Source organism: Salmo trutta, chromosome 35, assembly GCF_901001165.1.
Source record: "Salmo trutta chromosome 35, fSalTru1.1, whole genome shotgun sequence".
Taxonomy (NCBI): domain Eukaryota; kingdom Metazoa; phylum Chordata; class Actinopteri; order Salmoniformes; family Salmonidae; genus Salmo; species Salmo trutta.
In genome coordinates this window covers 14755328-14775197 of record NC_042991.1, presented here as the reverse complement: position 1 = coordinate 14775197, position 19870 = coordinate 14755328, and the positions used below count along the sequence as shown (strand labels likewise).

The 19870-nt window shown below is 45.9% G+C and overlaps 1 protein-coding gene across 2 annotated transcripts in view; it reads left to right on the top strand.

Annotated features, from left to right (window-relative positions):
• Window positions 1-19559: 19559 nt before the first annotated feature.
• Window positions 19560-19870, top strand: part of LOC115174664 (snRNA-activating protein complex subunit 1) — a 38237-nt gene continuing 37926 nt past the window's right edge. Inside the window, exon 1 of one of the 2 annotated variants that reach the window (XM_029733422.1) lies at window positions 19560-19806. In XM_029733422.1, coding sequence (XP_029589282.1) covers window positions 19797-19806 — 10 coding nt within the window. In that variant the 5' untranslated portion in view covers window positions 19560-19796. The remainder of the gene's footprint in view (window positions 19807-19870) is intronic. The other variant, XM_029733421.1, reaches the window with a different exon arrangement.

Below are 19870 nucleotides of genomic sequence, written 5' to 3'. Positions count from 1 at the left end.
GAGTCAAAAGCCTTGGCCAGGTCGATGAAGATGGCTGCACAGTACTGTCTTTTATCGATGGCGGTTATTATATCGTTTAGGACCTTGAGCGTGGATGAGGTGCGCCCGTGACCAGCTCTGAAACCAGATTGCATAGCGGAGAAGGTATGGTGGGTTTCGAAATGGTCGGTGATCTGTTTGTTCACTTGGCTTTTGAAGACTTTACAAAGGCAGGGCAGGATGGATATAGGTCTGTAACAGTTTGGGTCTAGAGTGTCTCCCCCTTTGAAGAGGGGGGGATGACCGCAGCCGCTTTCCAATATGTAGGAATCTCAGAAGATACGAAAGAGGTTGAACAGACTAGTAATAGGGGTTGCAACAATGGCGGTGGATAATTTTAGGAAGAGAGGGTCCAGATTGTCTAGCCCAGCTGATTTATTGGAATCCATATTTTGCAGCTCTTTCAGAACATCAGCTGTCTGGATTTGGGTGAAGGAGAAGCGGGGGGGGGGGGGGGGATTAGTGCTGCAGGAGGCAAATTTCTGTTTGGAAAAAAGCTAGCCTTAGCTTTCCTAACTGAGTGTGTGTATTGGTTCCTGACTTCCCTGAAAAGTTGCATATCGTGGGGACTATTCGAAGCTAGTGCATTACGCCACAGGGTGTTTTTGTGCTGGTCAAGGGCAGTCAAGTCTGGAGTGAAGCAAGGGCTATATCTACTCTTAGTTCTACATTTTTTGAAAGGGGCATGCTTATTTAAGATTGTGAGGAAAGCACTTTTAAAGAACAACCAGTCATCCTCCACTAACGGGATGAGGTCAATATCCTTCCAGGATACCCGGGCCAGGTCGCTTAGAAAAGGCGTGCTCGCAAAAGTATTTTAGAGAGCATTTGACAGTAATGAGGGGTGGTTGTTTGACCGCGGACCAAACGACGGACACAGGCAATGAGGCAGTGATCGCTGAGATCCTGGTTGAAAACAGCAGAGGTGTATTTAGAGGGAAAGTTGGTCAGGATGATATATCTGAGGGTCCCCATGTTTACAGATTTGGGGTTATACCTGGTAGGTTCCTTGATAATTTGTGTGAGATTGAGGGCATCTAGCTTAGATTGTAGGATGGCCGGGGTGTTAAGCATATCCCAATTTAGGTCACCTAGCAGTACGAACTCAGACGATAGATGGGGGGCAATCAATTCACATATGGTGTCCAGGGCACAGCTGGGAGCTGAGGGGGGTCTAGAACAAGCGGCAACAGTGAGGGACTTATTTCTGGAGAGATGGATCTTTAAAAGTAGAAGCTCAAACTGTTTGGGCATAGACCTGGATGGTATGACAGAACTCTGCAGGTTATCTCTACAGTAGATTGCAATTCCGCCCTCTTTAGCAGTTCTGTCTTGACGGAAAATGTTGTAATTGGAGATGGAAATTTCAGAATTTTTGGTGGCCTTCCTAAACCAGGATTCAGACATGGCTAGGACATCAGGGTTGGCGGAGTGTTCTAAAGCAGTGAATAAAGCAAACTTAGGGAGGAGGCTTCTGATGTTAACATGCATGAACCCAAGGCTTTTACGGTTGCAGAAGTCAACAAATGAGAGCACCTGGGGACACACAGGGTCTGGGTTAACCTCGACATCACCAGAGGTACAGAGGAGGAGTAGGATGAGGGTACGGCTGAACAGAGAATAAAAGGAGCAGATTTCTGGGCGTGGTAGGATAGATTTAGGGCATAGTGTACAGACAAGGGTATGGTAGGGTGCGAGTACAGTGGGGGTAAACCTAGGCATTGAGTGACGATGAGAGAGGTTGCATCTCAGTTAAGCTCAGTGCGGTCTCCGCATGTGTGGGGGGAGGGACAAGGCAAAGGGTGGCTACTTTGAAGAATCTCAAGTATAAAATATTTGTAGATTTTTTTAACACTTTCTTGGTTACTACATAATTCCATATGTGTTATTTCATAGTTTTCATGTCTTCACTATTATTGTACAATGCAGAAAATAGTAAAAATAAATAAAAACCCTTGAATGAGTAGATGTGTCCAAACTTTTAACTGGCACTGTACATTTTTTTCCGGTTTGGGTTGTCATAGAAACATCAAACTAAATCCAAATGATTCAAACCAGACCGTCAATGGAACTGACACAAGCCATTACTGCCATACATTAAGTTTCGGCTTTACAAAGGATGTCACAGAATTATCTGCCGGTGACTCTTAGATAAACACCATTGAATAGCCCTCTCTCAGAGAAAATATGTAACTGGCCCTTCACATCTCTGGCCCTAATCAAACCGATTGGTTGCTAGTGACCAGATTGCAAGGTGGCTTATCACACTGTGGAATCAGCCAATCACAGGCGGTCATCTTAGGTACCAGATCCCCATTTCCTGCCGCCCCCTCTCAGTCTTCTTCAAGCAGTTGCAGAGAGAGCATTAAGCCCCTACACCTCTTCCCTGCCCAACACAACTGGACTCATTCACATACCTTGACATGTGGAATGGTGTCCGTGTATAAAGTAAGTTGAAGGAGGGAAATCGTATTTGTGTATATTACTGCTGGTTGTTCTGTACAATATTAGCTTTTAATTCTATACAGTTATTTGCCATTTGTTTCTACTCTATTCTGTAAGGTTCTGCATCTGTGCATTCTTGCCCTGGTGTATTCATTTGGTATGTGAATATTCATTGCCTATATTTTCTCCTGTTACAGAAACACTACCATTCCCCTTTCCATGTCTGCCAGTGTATGTCAATAAAGTATCCCTGTGTGTAACTCTGAGGTTGAATCATTCCCCATGTCCTCTGAACAGGGCCGGGGCTAGCGTGTCACAGACCAGCAAAATATGGAGAGCCAGGTCGCACTCTTTCAAACGGTCTGAAATTACTGGGCAAAATGGTGTGCAATTATTGATTTACATAATTACATAATGTATTGGTCCCCTTGTCTGTCCAGTGCCTTGATCATTGTCTTGTTTCAAGGTACTTATGGAGACAACACTGCCAAAATAACACCTCAGCCCTGAAGACATCCACCTGGCTGCCACGAGCTCGCTCAGAACAAGCTGCAGAAGTCATGGTTCATTTGGAGTAGAAAATGCTGTATCCCACATGCTTCAAGTTGCACTGGACCAGGGTTTCTGTAATGGGATTTGGTTTGTTTGGTCGATGTGAGGAGTGTGAATGATGTTTGCTGTACTAATGATTCTGATGTGCTGTTTGAAACAAGTCATGCAATTGAAACCAAGTTCCCACATGATGGTCCAAATGCAAACCCTCAACCCGGCCATATACAGATACTGTAAGTACGGGGTAGGTCATCGTTTCATCCACGCTGGTATGAGGTGAAGTCTCCCCTGTCCTCTCTCCGTCTGTCATGGCTCGGTGTGTTGCTACTCGCCTTTGTGGGACTTTTACAGTCCATGAATTGATGTGCTCATATGAATTACATGTTGTGCCTGCTACTACTGTATTTGAATAGCTGTTCTTGGAAAATGTTAAACTACTATATGAATCTGTTACTTTGAGGTTCTGATGCTGTAAAACAAATTATCCATTTATTTCTGTGGACTATTGAAGAAGAGACATTCCTGGCCTTTAACCAGCACAAACATGTAGTTCCACCAATATCTAGTCTAGACATCTTTCACTAAATATTATGTTACATATGGATAGGCACAAAATACAATTTCAGATGATCATCAAATCAAAATCAAATTGTATTTGTCACTTACTTCGTAAACAACAGGTGTAAACTAACAGTGAAATGCTTACTTACGGGCCCTTCCCAGCAATGCAGAATGCAGTAAAGACATTCAAATAATAATAATAATAATAGAAATCTAGAGAAATAAATGCACAATCAGTAGTGATAGCTTAGCTATATACATGGGAACCAGTAACGAGTCGATGTGCAGGGGTACAGGGACATTGAGGTAGATATGTACATATACTGTTGTTAGGGGTAAAGTGACTATGCAACAGGATAGATAATAGACAGTAGCAGCAGCATACTGTATGTGATGAGTGTGTAATTGTGTGTGGTGAATATGTGCCTGTTTGTACGTGTTATGTGTGAGTGTGTGTGTGTGTGTGTGTGTGTGTGTGTGTGTGTGTGTGTGTGTGTGTGTGTGTGTGTGTGTGTGTGTGTGTGTGTGTGTGTGTGTGTGTGCGTGTGTGTGTGTGTGTGTGTGTGTGTGTGTTGGAGTGTCATTGTAAGTATGTGTGAGTGTGTGTATAGAGTCAAAATGAGTAAAAGGTCAATGCAGATAGTCCGGGTAACTATTTGGTTAATTATTTAGCAGTCTTGTGTCTTGGGGGTAGAAGCTGTTCAGGAGCCTTTTGTTCCGGTACCAATTGCCGTGCAGTAGCAGAGAGAACAGTCTATGACATGGGTGGCTGGAGTCAATTTTTAGGGCCTTCCTCTGACACCACCTGGTGTAGAGGTCGTGGATGGCAGAGAGTTCAACCCCAGTGATGCACTGGGACGTACACATTACCGTCTGTAGCGCCTTGCGGTCAGATGCCGAGCAGTTGCCATACCAAGCAGTGATGCAGCCAGTCAAGATGCTCTCAATGATGCTGCTGTTTAACTTTTTGAGGGTCTGACTGCCCATGGCAAATATTTTCAGCCTCCTGAGGGGAAGAGGCGTTGTCGTGCCCTCTTCACAACTGTGTTGGTGTGTTTGGACCATGATAAGTCCTTAGCAATGTGGACATCGAGGAACTTCAAGCTCTCAACCTGCTCCACCATAGCCCTGTTGATGTGAATTGGGACGTGTTGGCCCTCCGTTTATTCTAAATATATCTAAGTCCCGCCGGGGAACAAATGGGACTTTTCTGTTTTTTTATATGTTGGCCACTATGGGGAGATGAATTATTCTTCTGCATTAGGCTACCAGGAAAATGGAATGGGGGGGTTGGCCAGGATCCTTCACTGGCAACCTGGAGATGGTTGTAGACACAACATGGATCATAGCTCCAGCCACCTCTCCCAGTCATCCACCTCTTCCAGTTCAGCTTAAGTTACTGATTTATTCAAAATATTGAAAAAGACATTTTGAAATGTTTGAGAAACTGCCCTGTCAGTGGATTATAAAATTAAGTATTGAAATTCCACATTAATTAATTGAAGTTTCCCCGGCCCCATCGCGCAACTGTATACCTAAACTAATGTTGTGGACTGTGATGCGCATTGTCAAACGTCACACTGGTGTCCACTTCTTTTTCCACAAAGCTTTGAAAATTAGCAACGCGAGTGTATAGCCTAATGCAGATTTAATGGAGCCTACTGTCTGAGCAATTGAGAATCAGTAGATACTGTTGATAAATGGTTTACAGAACTAAAACTAACTTAGAAGGTTGACGTTTTCTAGGAAGGAGACAAGGTTTTTCTGTATAATAAGAGGGTGAAGCTATGACAATAGGATTAATCATGACATTTGTTTATATTCTCCGCATTCTGTTGTCCTCTTCTTGGTGTCAAACCTTCCTGTTTCTCCAGTTAAAGTATCTGTTTCTTCTTGGAGTGTCTTTCCCATATGTTTTTAGAATATTCTGCACTTGTTTTGATGTTTCTATGACAATCAATTAAAAAGTTATTGCGAACGAGATTTAAATGCATTTTTATATTGTTTGATTATTTCTATCAAATCAACACTTTACTTTTTTATGCAAATCAAAGGTTGTAAAAGTACAGCAGATGTTATTAGAACAATTTGCACTAGCAAATCAACACTTGACTTTATCTGTCCAGTCCCTAACAAAAACATGTGCTCGTGAAAGATCCTTCGTAGTAGTCAGAGAGGAATGGAAATTGTTGTCAACCTTTAAATAGGCTAACATGGAATGTCTGAATGTCTGATATAAAACCTAATTTACCTCAGTATGTTCAGATGAGAGACAGGTTTGACGACTTTGGTGTACTTAATTTCCTTGGCTTAGTGGACTGCAAAAAAAATTAAATAATGTCACTAAAGTTTGACACCAGCAAACTGGAGAGCCTATCACAATATACCAAGTACTTCGATTTCATAAGACTTAAAGCTGATGTTGTCAGATTTTACAGTTCACAAATGGTACGAGACAAATCAACTGGACAGCTCCTCAGCTTTTTGTTCCAGCATGACCTGATGCAGACTGTCCTCGAGGCGACAAAGTTACTGCAGCTGGTTCTCACTATACCAGCCACAACAGCATCCGTTGAGAGGTCTTTTTCTGCGCTGAAATGGATAAAAACCTTTAGTCAAAACCGGACTGATCAAGGACAACTCTCATCCCTTGCCATCATCTCCATTGAGACCGAGAGACTTTTAAAACTGAGGCCCAACCGGGAGGAGTTTTTTACAGTTCAGTCACTGATGTCTTTACACAGAAGGATAGATAGATGGACTTTATTTACAAGTAAATGTAAGTGCAAGTGTTTATTTACAGTAGTGCAGTCTACTATTATTACATTACATCTATTGTGTCATTTTACAGTGCCTTCAGAAAGTATTCATACCCCTTGACTTATTCCACATTCTGTTGAGTTACAGTCTGTTTATTTTTTCATTTTATTTTTATCAACAACAAAAAAACAATCTAGTCCTTGCCAATGACAAGCATACCCATAACATGGTGCAGCCACCACCATGCTTGAAAATATGCTTGAAAATACTCCATGCTTGAAAATACTCAGTGATGTGTTGTGTTGGATTTGCCCCAAACAAAACGCTTTGTATTCAGGACATAAAGTTAATTTCTTTGCCACATTTTTTGCAGTTTTACTTTAGTGCCTTATTGCAAACAGGATGCATGTTTTGGAATATTTTTATTCTATACAGGCTTCCTTCTTTTCACTCTGTCATTTAGGTTAGTATTGTGGAGTAAGTACAATGTCATTGATCCATCCTCAGTTTTCTCCTATCACAGCCATTAAACTCTGTAACTGTTTTAAAGTCACCATTGGCATCATGGTGAAATCCCTGAGCGGTTTCCTTCCCCTCCGGCAACTGAGTTTGGAAGGACGCCTTTATCTTTGTATTGACTGGGTGTATTGATACACCATCCAAAGTAGAGGTTGACCGATTATGATTTTTCAACGCCGATACCGATACCGGTTTATTGGAAGACCAGAAAAGGCCGATACCGATTAATCGGCCAATTTTTTTATTTTATTTGTAATAATGGCAATTACAACAATACTGAATGAACACTTATTTTAACTTAATATAATACATCAATAAAATCAATTTAGCCTCAAATAAATAATGAAACATGTTCAATTTGGTTTAAATAATGCAAAAACAAAGTGTTGGAGAAGAAAGTAAAAGTGCAATATGTGCCATGTAAGAAAGCTAATGTTTAAGTGCCTTGCTCAGAACATATGAAAGCTGGTGGTTCCTTTTAACATGAGTCTTCAATATTCCCAGGTAAGAAGTTTTAGGTTGTAGTTATTATAGGAATTATAGGACTATTTCTCTCTATACGATTTGTATTTCATATACCTTTGACAATTGGATGTTCTTATAGTGTCACGATTCCCACCGACGGTGGCGCCCCCTCCTGCTCGGGTGGCGCTCGGCGGTCGTCGTCACCGGCCTATTAGCTGCCACTGATTCCCCTTTTTGGTTTTCCCTTTTTTTGGTTTTGTGCACCTGGTTTGAGTGTGGTTAATTAGCGGGGCTATTTATGTGAGCTGGTCCGCTTCCGTGTTGTGCGGGATTATTTCAATGTTAACGTTTCATGTTCGTGTCGGCGCTAGTCTACGCCGTGTGTACTTTCTCCCCTGTGTTTGGGAATATTTTGTTTCAGTAGTGAGTCTACATTAAATACGCCACTACCCTGTGCTCGCTGCTTCCTGTGCCTCATTCCTTCACCACGACTGCCAATCCGTTACAGAATCCCGCACCACCTAAAAAGGCATGGAATCAGCAGGAGCAGCGGCCACCCCTGTCCCCTCGATGGAGGAACGCGTCCTCCACCACACTACGGTCCTCCACCGCATAGGATCCGCGATGGACCAGATGATGGAGAGGATGGACAGATGGGAGAGAAGTGGTCTCCTCTCTCCACCTCCGGCTCCTCCGATGCAGCCACCTCCTCCTCCCACTACGTCTGGCTCAGGCGCGCTTCGTCTGGCGCTCCCGAGGGAGTACGATGGGGCGGCGGCTGGGTGCCAGGGATTTCTGCTCCAGCTCGAGCTGTACCTGGCCACCGTCAGACCTGCTCCCTCGGGAGAGGAGAGCGTGAGTGCCCTCGTTTCCTGCCTGACGGGCCGAGCTCTGGAGTGGGCTAATGCGGTCTGGAATGGCCCAGACTCGGCGAGGGACCATTATCCAGAATTCACCCGCCGCTTTCGGGCCGTGTTCGATCACCCTCCGGAGGGAAGAGCGGCGGGTGAACGGCTGTTCCACCTCAGGCAGGAGACGAGGAGCGCTCAGGACTTCGCGTTGGAGTTCAGGACCTTGGCTGCTGGGGCGGGGTGGAACGACAGGGCCCTCATAGACCACTATATATGCAGTCTCCGGGCGGACGTCCGTAGGGAGCTGGCCTGTCGAGATGCAGCTCTATCCCTGGACGAGCTCATCGACATGTCCATTCGTTTGGACAATCTGCTGGCTGCCCGCGGGCGTTCGGAGAGGGTCCTGCCCGTTCCACCTTCGTGCACCCCCGCCCCTACCCCTATGGAGGTGGGGGGGGCCGTGCCAAGGGACACCGGAGGAGCTGGCTCCTCCTGCCCCAGCTGTGGTCGGAGAGGACACACGGCCGACCGGTGCTGGAGGAGCCAGTCTGGGAGTCGAGAGGGCAGGCAGAACACTTCTCGGTCACCCCAGGTGAGTCGGCACCAGATTCACCCAGAACCCCCTGTTGGTCACGTGTTCTTACCTGTTTTGTTTTCTAATTTTTTTCCCTCTTCCCAGCATAGGGCGCTAGTCGATTCAGGCGCAGCTGGGAACTTTATGGATCGTGGACTTGCCATTAAGCTGGGCATTCCGCGGGTGCCGTTAGATTCCCCCTTCCCCGTGCACTCCCTAGATAGCCGACCATTAGGGTCAGGGCTAGTCAGGGAGTCTACGGTGCCACTGGACATGGTAACGCAGGGGAATCATAAGGAACGCATTAGTTTTTTCCTTATTGATTCGCCTGCGTTTCCGGTGGTGCTGGGGGTCCCCTGGCTGGCTGGTCACAATCCCCGTATTTCGTGGAAACAGGGGGTTCTCCAGGGGTGGTCAGAGGAGTGTTCAGGGAGGTGTCTAGGAGTTTCCATAGGTGCCACGTCGGTGGAGAGTCCAGACCAGGTGTCCCCCGTGCGCATTCCCCCTGAGTACGCCGATTTGGCGATCGCCTTCTGTAAAAAGAGGGCGACTAAATTACCACCCCATCGACAGGGGGATTGCGCGATAGACCTCCAGGTTAACGCTGCACTTCCCAGGAGTCACGTGTACCCCTTGTCACAGGAGGAGACAGCGGCTATGGAGACATATGTCACTGAATCCCTGGGACAGGGGTACATTCGGCCCTCCATCTCACCCGCCTCCTCGAGTTTCTTTTTTGTGAAGAAAAAGGAGGGAGGTCTGCGTCCGTGCATTGATTACAGAGGTCTAAACGCTATCACGGTGGGGTTTAGTTACCCACTACCTCTCATCGCTACGGCGGTGGAATCATTTCACGGAGCAAAGTTCTTCACAAAACTGGATCTTAGGAGCGCGTATAACCTGGTGCGTATCAAGAAGGGAGACGAGTGGAAAACAGCCTTTAGTACCACATCGGGCCATTATGAGTACCTCGTCATGCCGTATGGGTTGAAAAATGCTCCAGCCGTCTTTCAATCCTTTGTTGACGAGATTCTCAGGGACCTGCACGGGCAGGGCGTGATAGTCTATATCGATGACATTCTGATATATTCCGCCACCCGCTCCGCGCATGTGTCCCTGGTGCGCAAGGTGCTTGGTAGACTGCTGGAGCATGACCTATACGTTAACCTCTACGGGCCACGGGGGCAGTATTGAGAATTTTGAAAGAAATATGTGCCCATTTTTAACTGCCTCCTACACCAACTCAGAAGCTAGGATATGCATATTATTAACACATTCGGATAGAAAACACTCTGAATTTTCTAAAACAGTTTGAATGGTGTCTGTAAGTATAACAAAACTCATATTGCAGGCAAAAACCTGTGAAAAATAGATAAAAAAAAAAGAGAATTTTGTGACTGTACTATTTAGTGTCATTGTTTTAAAGATACCACAGTGAGAAAGGATTCAGTTCGCAACTCCTACTGCTTCCACTAGATGTCAACGATCTTTAGAAAGTTGTTTGAAGCATCTGTGATAAATACACACCGAATTAGAAAGCTTACAAGTTGACACGTCATCACTTCATTTTTTGCGCCTGCGCATGAATCTGAGAAGAGTGCCTTTGTCATTATCGTTTATTCTAGACACTTGATAGGTTGTGTGAAAATATTACTGATGTTTACTGATGTTTCACGTTAAAAATGGAACAAAAGATTAGTGCTAAACAACGTTTGACATGTTTAAACAAACGTAAATAGATTATTTACTAGGTTTTCTTTAGTTTTTCGACGTGACTTTACACTGCCCACCTCATTTTGTGGGAGCCTACTGAACGCTAACTATTTGGACATAAATTATGAACTTTGTCAAAAGAAACCACATTTGTTCTGGACCTGGGATCTCTGGCAGCGCCTTCTGATGGAGATAATCAAAGGTAAGGGGATATTTAGAATGTTATTATCGATATTAGATGATGCTAATGCTAACGGTATAGCTTAGCTTAGCTTAGCATATAGCTTATTGTTGTTAGCATAGTACCCAGTTTATACAAAATGTGATTTCCCAGTAAAGTTATTTTGAGATCTGGCCCTTCGGTAGCAATTACGAGATGATAATATATTATTCTTTGAATGACAATATTATAATTTACCAATGTTTTCGAATAGTAATTCCGTGATTTGTAATGCTGGATTCACTGGGTGCATTCGAGCCGAAAAAAATTCTGAATTTCACCGCGACTGTAAATGCTGTTTTTGGATATAAATATGAACTTGATGGAACTAAAAATGCATGTATTGTATAACATAATGTCCTATGAGTGTCATCTGATGCAGATTGTCAAAGGTAAGTGCATAATTCTAGCTAGTTTTCTGTCTGTTGATGCCCTTCTTTGAATTGGCTAAACATTACACGCAGCTATTGTCAATGTACTCTCCTCACATAACCTAACTTTATGCATTCTCCGTAATGCCTCTGAAAATCGGACAGCGTGGTTAGATTTAGGAGATATATCTTTCAAATGGAGGAAAATAGTTGATTATTTGATTTTTTGAAATGATTACTCTTGCAGTTTTGAATTCCCCGCCATGGTCACATGACAATGAATCCCAATACCGGGATAAGATCGGGATAAGATCCTCAACAGGTTTAAGGCTGAGAAGTGTGTGTTTTCCAAACGAGCCGTTTCCTTTCTGGGTTATCGCATTTCCACCACGGGGGTGGTGATGGAGTGTGACCGCGTTAAGGCCGTGCGTAATTGGCCGACTCCAACCACGGTGAAGGAGGTGCAGCGGTTCTTAGGCTTTGCCAATTACTACCGGAGGTTTATCCGGGGTTTTGGCCAGGTAGCGGCTCCCATTACCTCACTGCTGAAGGGGGGGCCGGTGCGTTTGCGATGGTCGACGGAGGCGGAGGGAGCCTTCAAGAAGTTGAAGACCCTGTTCACCGACGCACCCGTGTTGGCGCACCCGGACCCGTCTCTAGCATTCATAGTGGAGGTGGACGCATCCGAGGCTGGGGTGGGTGCCGTGCTATCACAGCGCTCGGGTACGCCATCGAAACTCCGCCCCTGCGCTTTCTTTTCGAGGAAGCTCAGTTCGGCGGAGCGTAACTATGATGTGGGGGACAGGGAGTTGCTAGCGGTGGTAAAAGCTTTGAGGGTGTGGCGGCACTGGCTTGAGGGGGCTAAACACCCCTTTCTCATCTGGACCGACCACCGAAACCTGGAGTACATCCGGGCAGCGAGGAGACTGAATCCGCGTCAGGCAAGGTGGGCCATGTTCTTCGCCCGGTTTAGGTTCACTATCTCCTATAGACCGGGTTCCCTTAACACTAGAGCCGACGCGCTGTCCCGTCTCTATGACACGGAGGACCGGTCCATCGATCCAACTCCCATCATTCCAGCGTCTAGGCTGGTGGCACCGGTGGTATGGGAGGTGGACGCGGACATCGAGCGGGCATTAGTGTTGGAACCTGCGCCTGCGCAGGTTCCCGTGGGTTGCATGTATGTGCCGCTCGGTGTTCGTGATCGTTTGATTCGATGGGCGCACACGCTACCTACGGCGGGTCATCCTGGTGTGGCGAGGACAGTGCGGAGTCTCAGGGGGAAGTACTGGTGGCCCACCTTGGCTAAGGACGTGAGGTCCTATGTCTCTTCCTGTTCGGTGTGCGCTCAGAGTAAGGCTCCTAGGCATCTACCGAGAGGGAAGTTACAGCCCCTCCCCGTTCCACAACGGCCATGGTCGCACCTGTCTATAGATTTCTTGACAGATCTTCCCCCCTCTCAGGGGAACACTGCGATTCTGGTGGTTGTGGATCGGTTCTCTAAGTCCTGCCGTCTCCTCCCATTGCCCGGTCTCCCTACGGCCCTGCAGACTGCGGAGGCCCTATTTACCCACGTCTTCCGGCACTACGGGGTGCCGGAGGACATTGTCTCTGATCGAGGTTCCCAGTTCACATCCAGGGTCTGGAGGGCGTTTATGGAGCGGCTGGGGGTCTCGGTCAGTTTGACCTCCGGTTTTCACCCCGAGAGCAATGGGCAGGCGGAGAGGGTGAACCAGGAGGTGGGCAGGTTTCTGAGGTCGTATTGCCAGGACCGGCCAGGGGAGTGGGCGAGGTACATTCCCTGGGCGGAGTTAGCCCAGAACTCACTTCGCCACTCCTCTACTAACATGTCACCCTTTCAGTGTGTTTTGGGTTACCAGCCGGTCCTGGCACCATGGCACCGGAGTCAGACCGAGGCTCCTGCGGTGGAGGACTGGGTACAGCACTCCAAGGAGACCTGGAGAGCCGTCCAGGACTCCCTAAAGGAGGCCAGTGGACGGCAGAAGAGGAGTGCTGACCGCCACCGCAGTGAGGCACCCGTGTTCGTACCGGGAGACAGGGTCTGGCTCTCGACCCGGAACCTGCCCCTCCGCGTGCCCTGCCGGAAGCTGGGGCCGCAGTGTGTGGGGCCATTTAAAGTCCTGAGGAGGATAAACGAGGTGTGTTATCGGTTACAACTCCCTTCCTATTACCGTATTAACCCCTCGTTTCATGTGTCTCTCCTCAGGCCGGTGGTAGCTGGTCCCCTGCAGGAAGGTGAGGTGCTGGAGGTCCCTCCACCCCCTCTGGACATCGGGGGGTCCCCGGCGTACAGCGTACGGGCCATTCTGGACTCGAGACGCCGGGCGAAGGGCCTGCAGTACCTCGTGGACTGGGAGGGGTACGGCCCGGAGGAGAGGTGCTGGGTGCCGGCGGAGGACGTCTTGGACCCATCCATGTTGAAGGATTTCCATCGCCTCCGTCCGGATTGCCCTGCGCCTCGCCCTCCGGGTCGTCCTCGAGGCCGGTGTCGGCGCGCTGCGGGAGCCGCGCGTCAGGAGGGGGGTACTGTCACGATTCCCACCGACGGTGGCGCCCCCTCCTGCTCGGGTGGCGCTCGGCGGTCGTCGTCACCGGCCTATTAGCTGCCACTGATTCCCCTTTTTGGTTTTCCCTTTTTTTGGTTTTGTGCACCTGGTTTGAGTGTGGTTAATTAGCGGGGCTATTTATGTGAGCTGGTCCGCTTCCGTGTTGTGCGGGATTATTTCAATGTTAACGTTTCATGTTCGTGTCGGCGCTAGTCTACGCCGTGTGTACTTTCTCCCCTGTGTTTGGGAATATTTTGTTTCAGTAGTGAGTCTACATTAAATACGCCACTACCCTGTGCTCGCTGCTTCCTGTGCCTCATTCCTTCACCACGACTGCCAATCCGTTACATATAGGCACTTTAGTATTGCCAGTGTAACAGTATAGCTTCCGTCCCTCTCCTCGCTCCTACCTGGGCTCGAACCAGGAACACATCGACAACAGCCACCCTCGAAGCAGCGTTACCCATGCAGAGCAAGGGGAACAACTACTCCAAGTCTCAGAGCGAGTGACGTTTGAAACGCTATTAGCGCACACCCGCTAACTAGCTAGCCATTTCACATCGGTTACACCAGCCTAATCTTGGGAGTTGATAGGCTTGAAGTCATAAACAGTGCAATGCTTGAAGCATTGCGAAAAGCTGCTGGCAAAACGCACGAAAGTGCTGTTTGAATGAATGCTTACGAGCCTGCTGGTGCCTACCACCGCTCAGTCAGACTGCTCTATCAAATCATAGACTTAATTATAATATAATAAACACACAGAGATACGAGCCTTAGGTCATTAATATGGTCGAATCCGGAAACTATCATCTCGAAAACAAAACGTTTTTTCTTTCAGTGAAATACGGAACCGTTCCGTATTTTATCTAACGGGTGGCATCCCTAAGTCTAAATATTCCTGTTACATTGCACAACCTTCAATGTTATGTCATAATTACGTAAAATTCTGGCAAATTAGTTCGCAACAAGCCAGGCGGCCCAAACTGTTGCATATACCCTGACTCTGCGTGCAATGAACGCAAGAGAAGTGACACAATTTCACCTGGTTAATATTGCCTGCTAACCTGGATTTCTTTTAGCTAAATATGCAGGTTTAAAAAGATATACTTGTGTATTGATTTTAAGAAAGACATTGATGTTTATGGTTAGGTACACATTGGAGCAATGACAGTCCTTTTTCGCGAATGCGCACCGCATCGATTATATGCAACGCAGGACAGGCTAGATAAACTGTGTCCCCAAAAAATACCGATTACCGATTGTTATGAAAACTTGAAATCGGCCCTAATTAATTGGCCATTCCGATTAATCGGTCAACCTCTAATCCAAAGTGTATTTAATAACTTCAACATAATCTAAGGGATATTTAATGCTTGCTTTTTAAATGTTTACCCATCTACCAACAGGTGTACTTCTTTTTGCGAAGCACTGGAAAACACCCCTGGTCTTTGTGGTTGAATCTGTGTTTGAAATTCACTGCTCTACTGAGGGACCTTACAGATAATTGTATGTGCGGGATACAGAAATGAGGTAGTCATTCAATAATAATGTTAAACACTATTATTGCACACAGAGTCCATGCAACTTATTATGTGACTTGTTAAGCACATGTTTACTCCTGAACTTATTTAGGCTTGCCAGAACAAAGGGTTGAATACATTCACTGAAGACATTTCAGCTTTTCATTTTGTATTCATTTGCAAACATTTTGAAAACCATAATTCCACTTTGACATTATGGCCAGTGACACAAAATCTTAATGTAATCCATTTAAAATGCAGGCTGTAACACAACAAAATCTGTAAAAAGTCACGGGGTGTGTATACTTGCTGAAGGCACTGTAGAGCGGACTACTAGGCATTGTGTGTGTGTGTAGCACTGTCTACAACTAGGCCTACTCGCTGGCATTTGGGTCGCTGTCTGTAGTGCTGAAGGACGCCTGTTCATGCAGGCCAGTTTTGTGGGGCACAAGCTTTTAGGGCCTGTGAGTGTGTCTAAAGGTTGCGCCGCCTACCTGCTGCTGTTTGATGGTTGTTTTTTGTATTTATTTAGGATCCCCTCTACTCTTCCTGGGGTCCAGCAACATTAAGGCAGTTAAATACAATTTAAAATATAAAATGATATTACATTTCATAACACTTCACACAATACATTAATTGTGTTCCCCCAGGGCACTACTCTACTAACACATCTACAATACAAAATCCATGTGTACTGTGTGTGTAGAGTTCGTGTCTTATCGTGTGTATGTGTGTCTGTGAGTGTGTGTGTGTGTGTCTCTTCACAGTCCCCGCTGTTCCATAAGGTGTATTTTTACCTGTTTTTTAAATCTGATTCTACTGCTTCTATCAGTACCTGATGTGGAATAGAGTTCTATGTAGCCATGGCTCTATGCAGTACTGTGTGCCTCCCATAGTCTGTTCATGAATTAGGGATTGTGAAGAGACCTTTGGTGGCATTTCTTGTGGGGTATGCATGGGTGTCCGAGCTGTGTGATAGTAATTTAAACAGACACCTTGGTGCATCCAGCATGTCAACACTTCTTACAAAAACAAGTAGTGATGAAATCAATCTCTCCTCCACTTTGAGCCATGAGAGATTTACATGAGATTTTAATGTAAGCTCTCTGTGTAAATTTAAGGGCCAGCTGTGCTGCCCTGTTCTGAGCCAATTATCATTTTCCGAGGTCCCTCTTTGTGGCACCACACGACTGAACAGTAGTCCAGGTGCGACAAAACTAGAGCCTGTAGGACCTGCCTTGTTGATAGTGTTTATTATGGACAGGCTTCTCCTCATCTTAGCTACTGTTGTATCAATATGTTTTGACCATGACAGTTTACAATACAGGGTTACTCCAAGCAGTTTAGTCACCTCATCTTGCTCTGTTTCCAAATGATTTATTATAAGATTTATCTGTTTGATGGTTGGTTGTGGTTGTTTGATGGTTATCTTTGTGATGGTGTCATACTGATAAACACTGTGTGTGTGTGTGTGTGTGTGTGTGTGTGTGTGTGTGTGTGTGTGTGTGTGTGTGTGTGTGTGTGTGTGTGTGTGTGTGTGTGCGTGCGTGCGTGCGTGCGTGCGTGCGTGCGTGCGTGCGTGCGTGCGTGCGTGCGTGCGTGCGTGCGTGCGTGCGTGCGTGCGTGCGTGCGTGCGTGCGTGCGTGCGTGCGTGCGTGCGTGCGTGCGTGCGTGCGTGCGAGCGAGCGAGCGAGTGACGGGGACCGGGACCGGGACCGGGAAAGGGATTTGTATCCCAAATCAATGGCTGGAAAGGGATGTGAGTGACCCCTCACTTTCACATCGTATTACAATGCCATGCTGCCTTGATAGTGTACTGTATATTTTTGTGATTGAAAATCAAATAACTTTGCTCTGTATAATTTCTGCTCTGTATGTAATTGTGTCTCTTTAAGCTGTTTTGAATGGTTGTTTGTGGTAACACAGGGCACCATTGAAAAAGAGGCCCTGGTTTCAAATTAGGGTTCTCTATATAAATAGTGGTTAAAAAAATTAATACAAATGTTATAATGTTTCCTATCAAATGTATGAAACAACGTTTTTGTATCAGAATATTCATAAACATTGTGATTGGAGGACAACTGTGAGTGTTATCGGATCAAATCCTCTCTTCTCCTCAAGCTCATTAATGATAAAATGTTCATATTTGAACATTGCCAAAAGTCTCGCATTTGCCCGGGTATCCTGCGAACCAGACCGAATTTGATCTAAATCGAGACAGCTCGAACGGATTCCCTCAAACAGGCTGATTGTCATGATTAGGCAATAAGGAGCAACTTTTCCGCTGCTGGAGATGGCAGATCGTATTTTCACTCAGGTGGTTGAGAGGAAGAAGGCAGAAGTTCTGGTTGAAACTGTGCATCGGGAGAAGATGAGAGCATAGACTCGGATGAAGGAAGGATGGCGCAGGCAGATGTGGAATATGAATCAGATGGCAGTGGAAGTAAGGAAGAATGGACCTTTGTCCAAAAGGACAGGAAAATAATCAAAGTTGGGATGGGAAAGAGAGCACCTAGTGTTAAAAAAAGACCTCATCACATTTGGTGGAAGTCAGGTTTCTGGCAGAATTGGGTCCCGAATTGTCAAATTCGTTGGAAGTATCCAAGATGGTGGAGAGAGGTGTGGGTAAAGTGGAGTCGGTGAGGGTCACGAGGAGTGGGCTGGTCTTGATTTTTTGTGTTTCTTCTGATCAGAGGAAGAGTGTCTTGGCAATCAGACAAATTCATGACCATGCTGTATTGTGTTTGAACTAAGAAGTGCACCTGTCAAAGGAGTCATTGCTGGAGTCTCTGAGTAAGTGGGCATCGAGGAGTCGAAAAGTATTCCTGGAGTGGTTAATGCATGGAGGATGAATCGTTGGGTCAATGGAAAGAAAGAAAATAACTTCTCTATTATTATGTCCCTCCCGATCCGAGTGAAGCTGGGGTATGTGCACTTTCCTGTAAGAGCTTTTACTTCCAGGCCGTTGCAGTATAAACGGTATAGAATGTTTGGACATGTAGAAAGTGTCTGCAGGCGGAGGAATCCGAGATGTGGAAGTTGTAGAAAAGAAGGTCATGGGGAAAGTTATGAGGAAGATGTGAAGTGTCGCAACCGTTGTGGAAAGCATGTAGCTACATCTTCGGAGTGCCGGGCGAAAGAGAATGAGGTTGCCAATGTCAGGGCCATCCAGAGAATTTAATATGCAGAGGCCTGCATATTAGAGACCTTCAATGCAGGCTGCGGAGTAGGCTTCCCACCAGCAGGATCCAGGGATGTTACATGTAAAGAAGGTGCACTTTGTGATTTTGAATCTGAATACAAGCTTTGGGTGGATATGCAATTGCATGGTGAGAGAGATGGGGTTGTTTGGGAGGGAGTTTAGCCCCTCTGTGGTTCTTCCTGCTATCCCACCTTGGTTTTTCCCTCAAACAGTGATAGATCTAGGGTTGCTTGAGAGGGTAAGAGATGTTGAAGAAGGAGTAGATTCAGTTGTAAGTGAACATTTAAGAACACAATACTAGGCTTTCTTGAATATATTCACAGATGGATCTAAGGACCCTAAAACAGGGAGCAGCTTTTAATGTTCCTGAGTTTAAGGTGGCAGTGACAAAAAGAGCAACGGATCATTTATCTGTTTACACAATGGAGTTGTTGGCCATAGTATTGGCTGCAGAGTGGGTGGAGGAGGTGAGGCCATACAGGGTAGTCATCTGCTCTGACTCCTGTACAGCACTGATGAGCTTAAATTCATGTGTGTCTCAGAGCAGATAGGATGTATTGTATGTTTTGCAGTGTTTGTATAGGGTGAAATAAATGGGGGTATTTGTGATGTTCCTCTGGGTACCAGCTCATGTGGGAGTAGAGGGGAATGAGGAAGTGGATATTATTGCCAAGCAGGCTCTTAATAAACATCCTAATGTTGAGATGGAATTGTCAATCAGTAAAGCATACGCCAAGGGATTAATAAGAACAGTGATTACAAATAAGTGGCAAGAGATGAGGAACAGGAAGAGTAAGGGAAGACACCTGTATAAGATCCAGGAAAAGGTGGGGGCAGGGAGGTCCTCAGGCCGAGAGAGAAGGGAGGAAAGTGTAGTCACAAGGCTGAGACTGGGACACACAAGGTAAATAGTACATTGAAAGTGGTGGGGAAACGTTCGACTGGGAGGTGTGATAATTGTCAGGAGGAGATGGAGACAGTGGAGCATGTTCTATTTCAGTGCCAGAAGTATATGAGAGAAAGGGAGCGATTGTTATTAGATTTGAGGAGTAATGGAGTTGAAGAGCCAGGATTAAGTGAACTCTTGGAGAAATCTTCATGAGATGTAGTATTTAATCATGTATTTTGTTTCCTTCGAGAGACGAGATTATTGGGTAGGATTTAGACCGTCACTGTCTCTGGTCCACACTCCAGTCCAGTTGGTGGGAGTAATGCACCTTAAAGTTGGTTGCCAACCGCCATATAAAATCCACAGTAGAATAAGAGGAACGTATTAGGCTGATGCACCCATAACATTTGTTTGCAGACCGCAGTAATATCGAATAAAAAGATTAGGCACTGACGACGGCAAGCAGTTCTATTGAAACTGTCGCATGTTGAGCTCAGAGAGGCACGCCAACTTCACTGAAAAGGGTAGGCAATCACCATACATCTGAAATGCCGAATGGTAAGTAGGATTGCAGCACCACACTAGTGAGTTTAACTATATCTTTATTTGGTGTTGAGTTTAA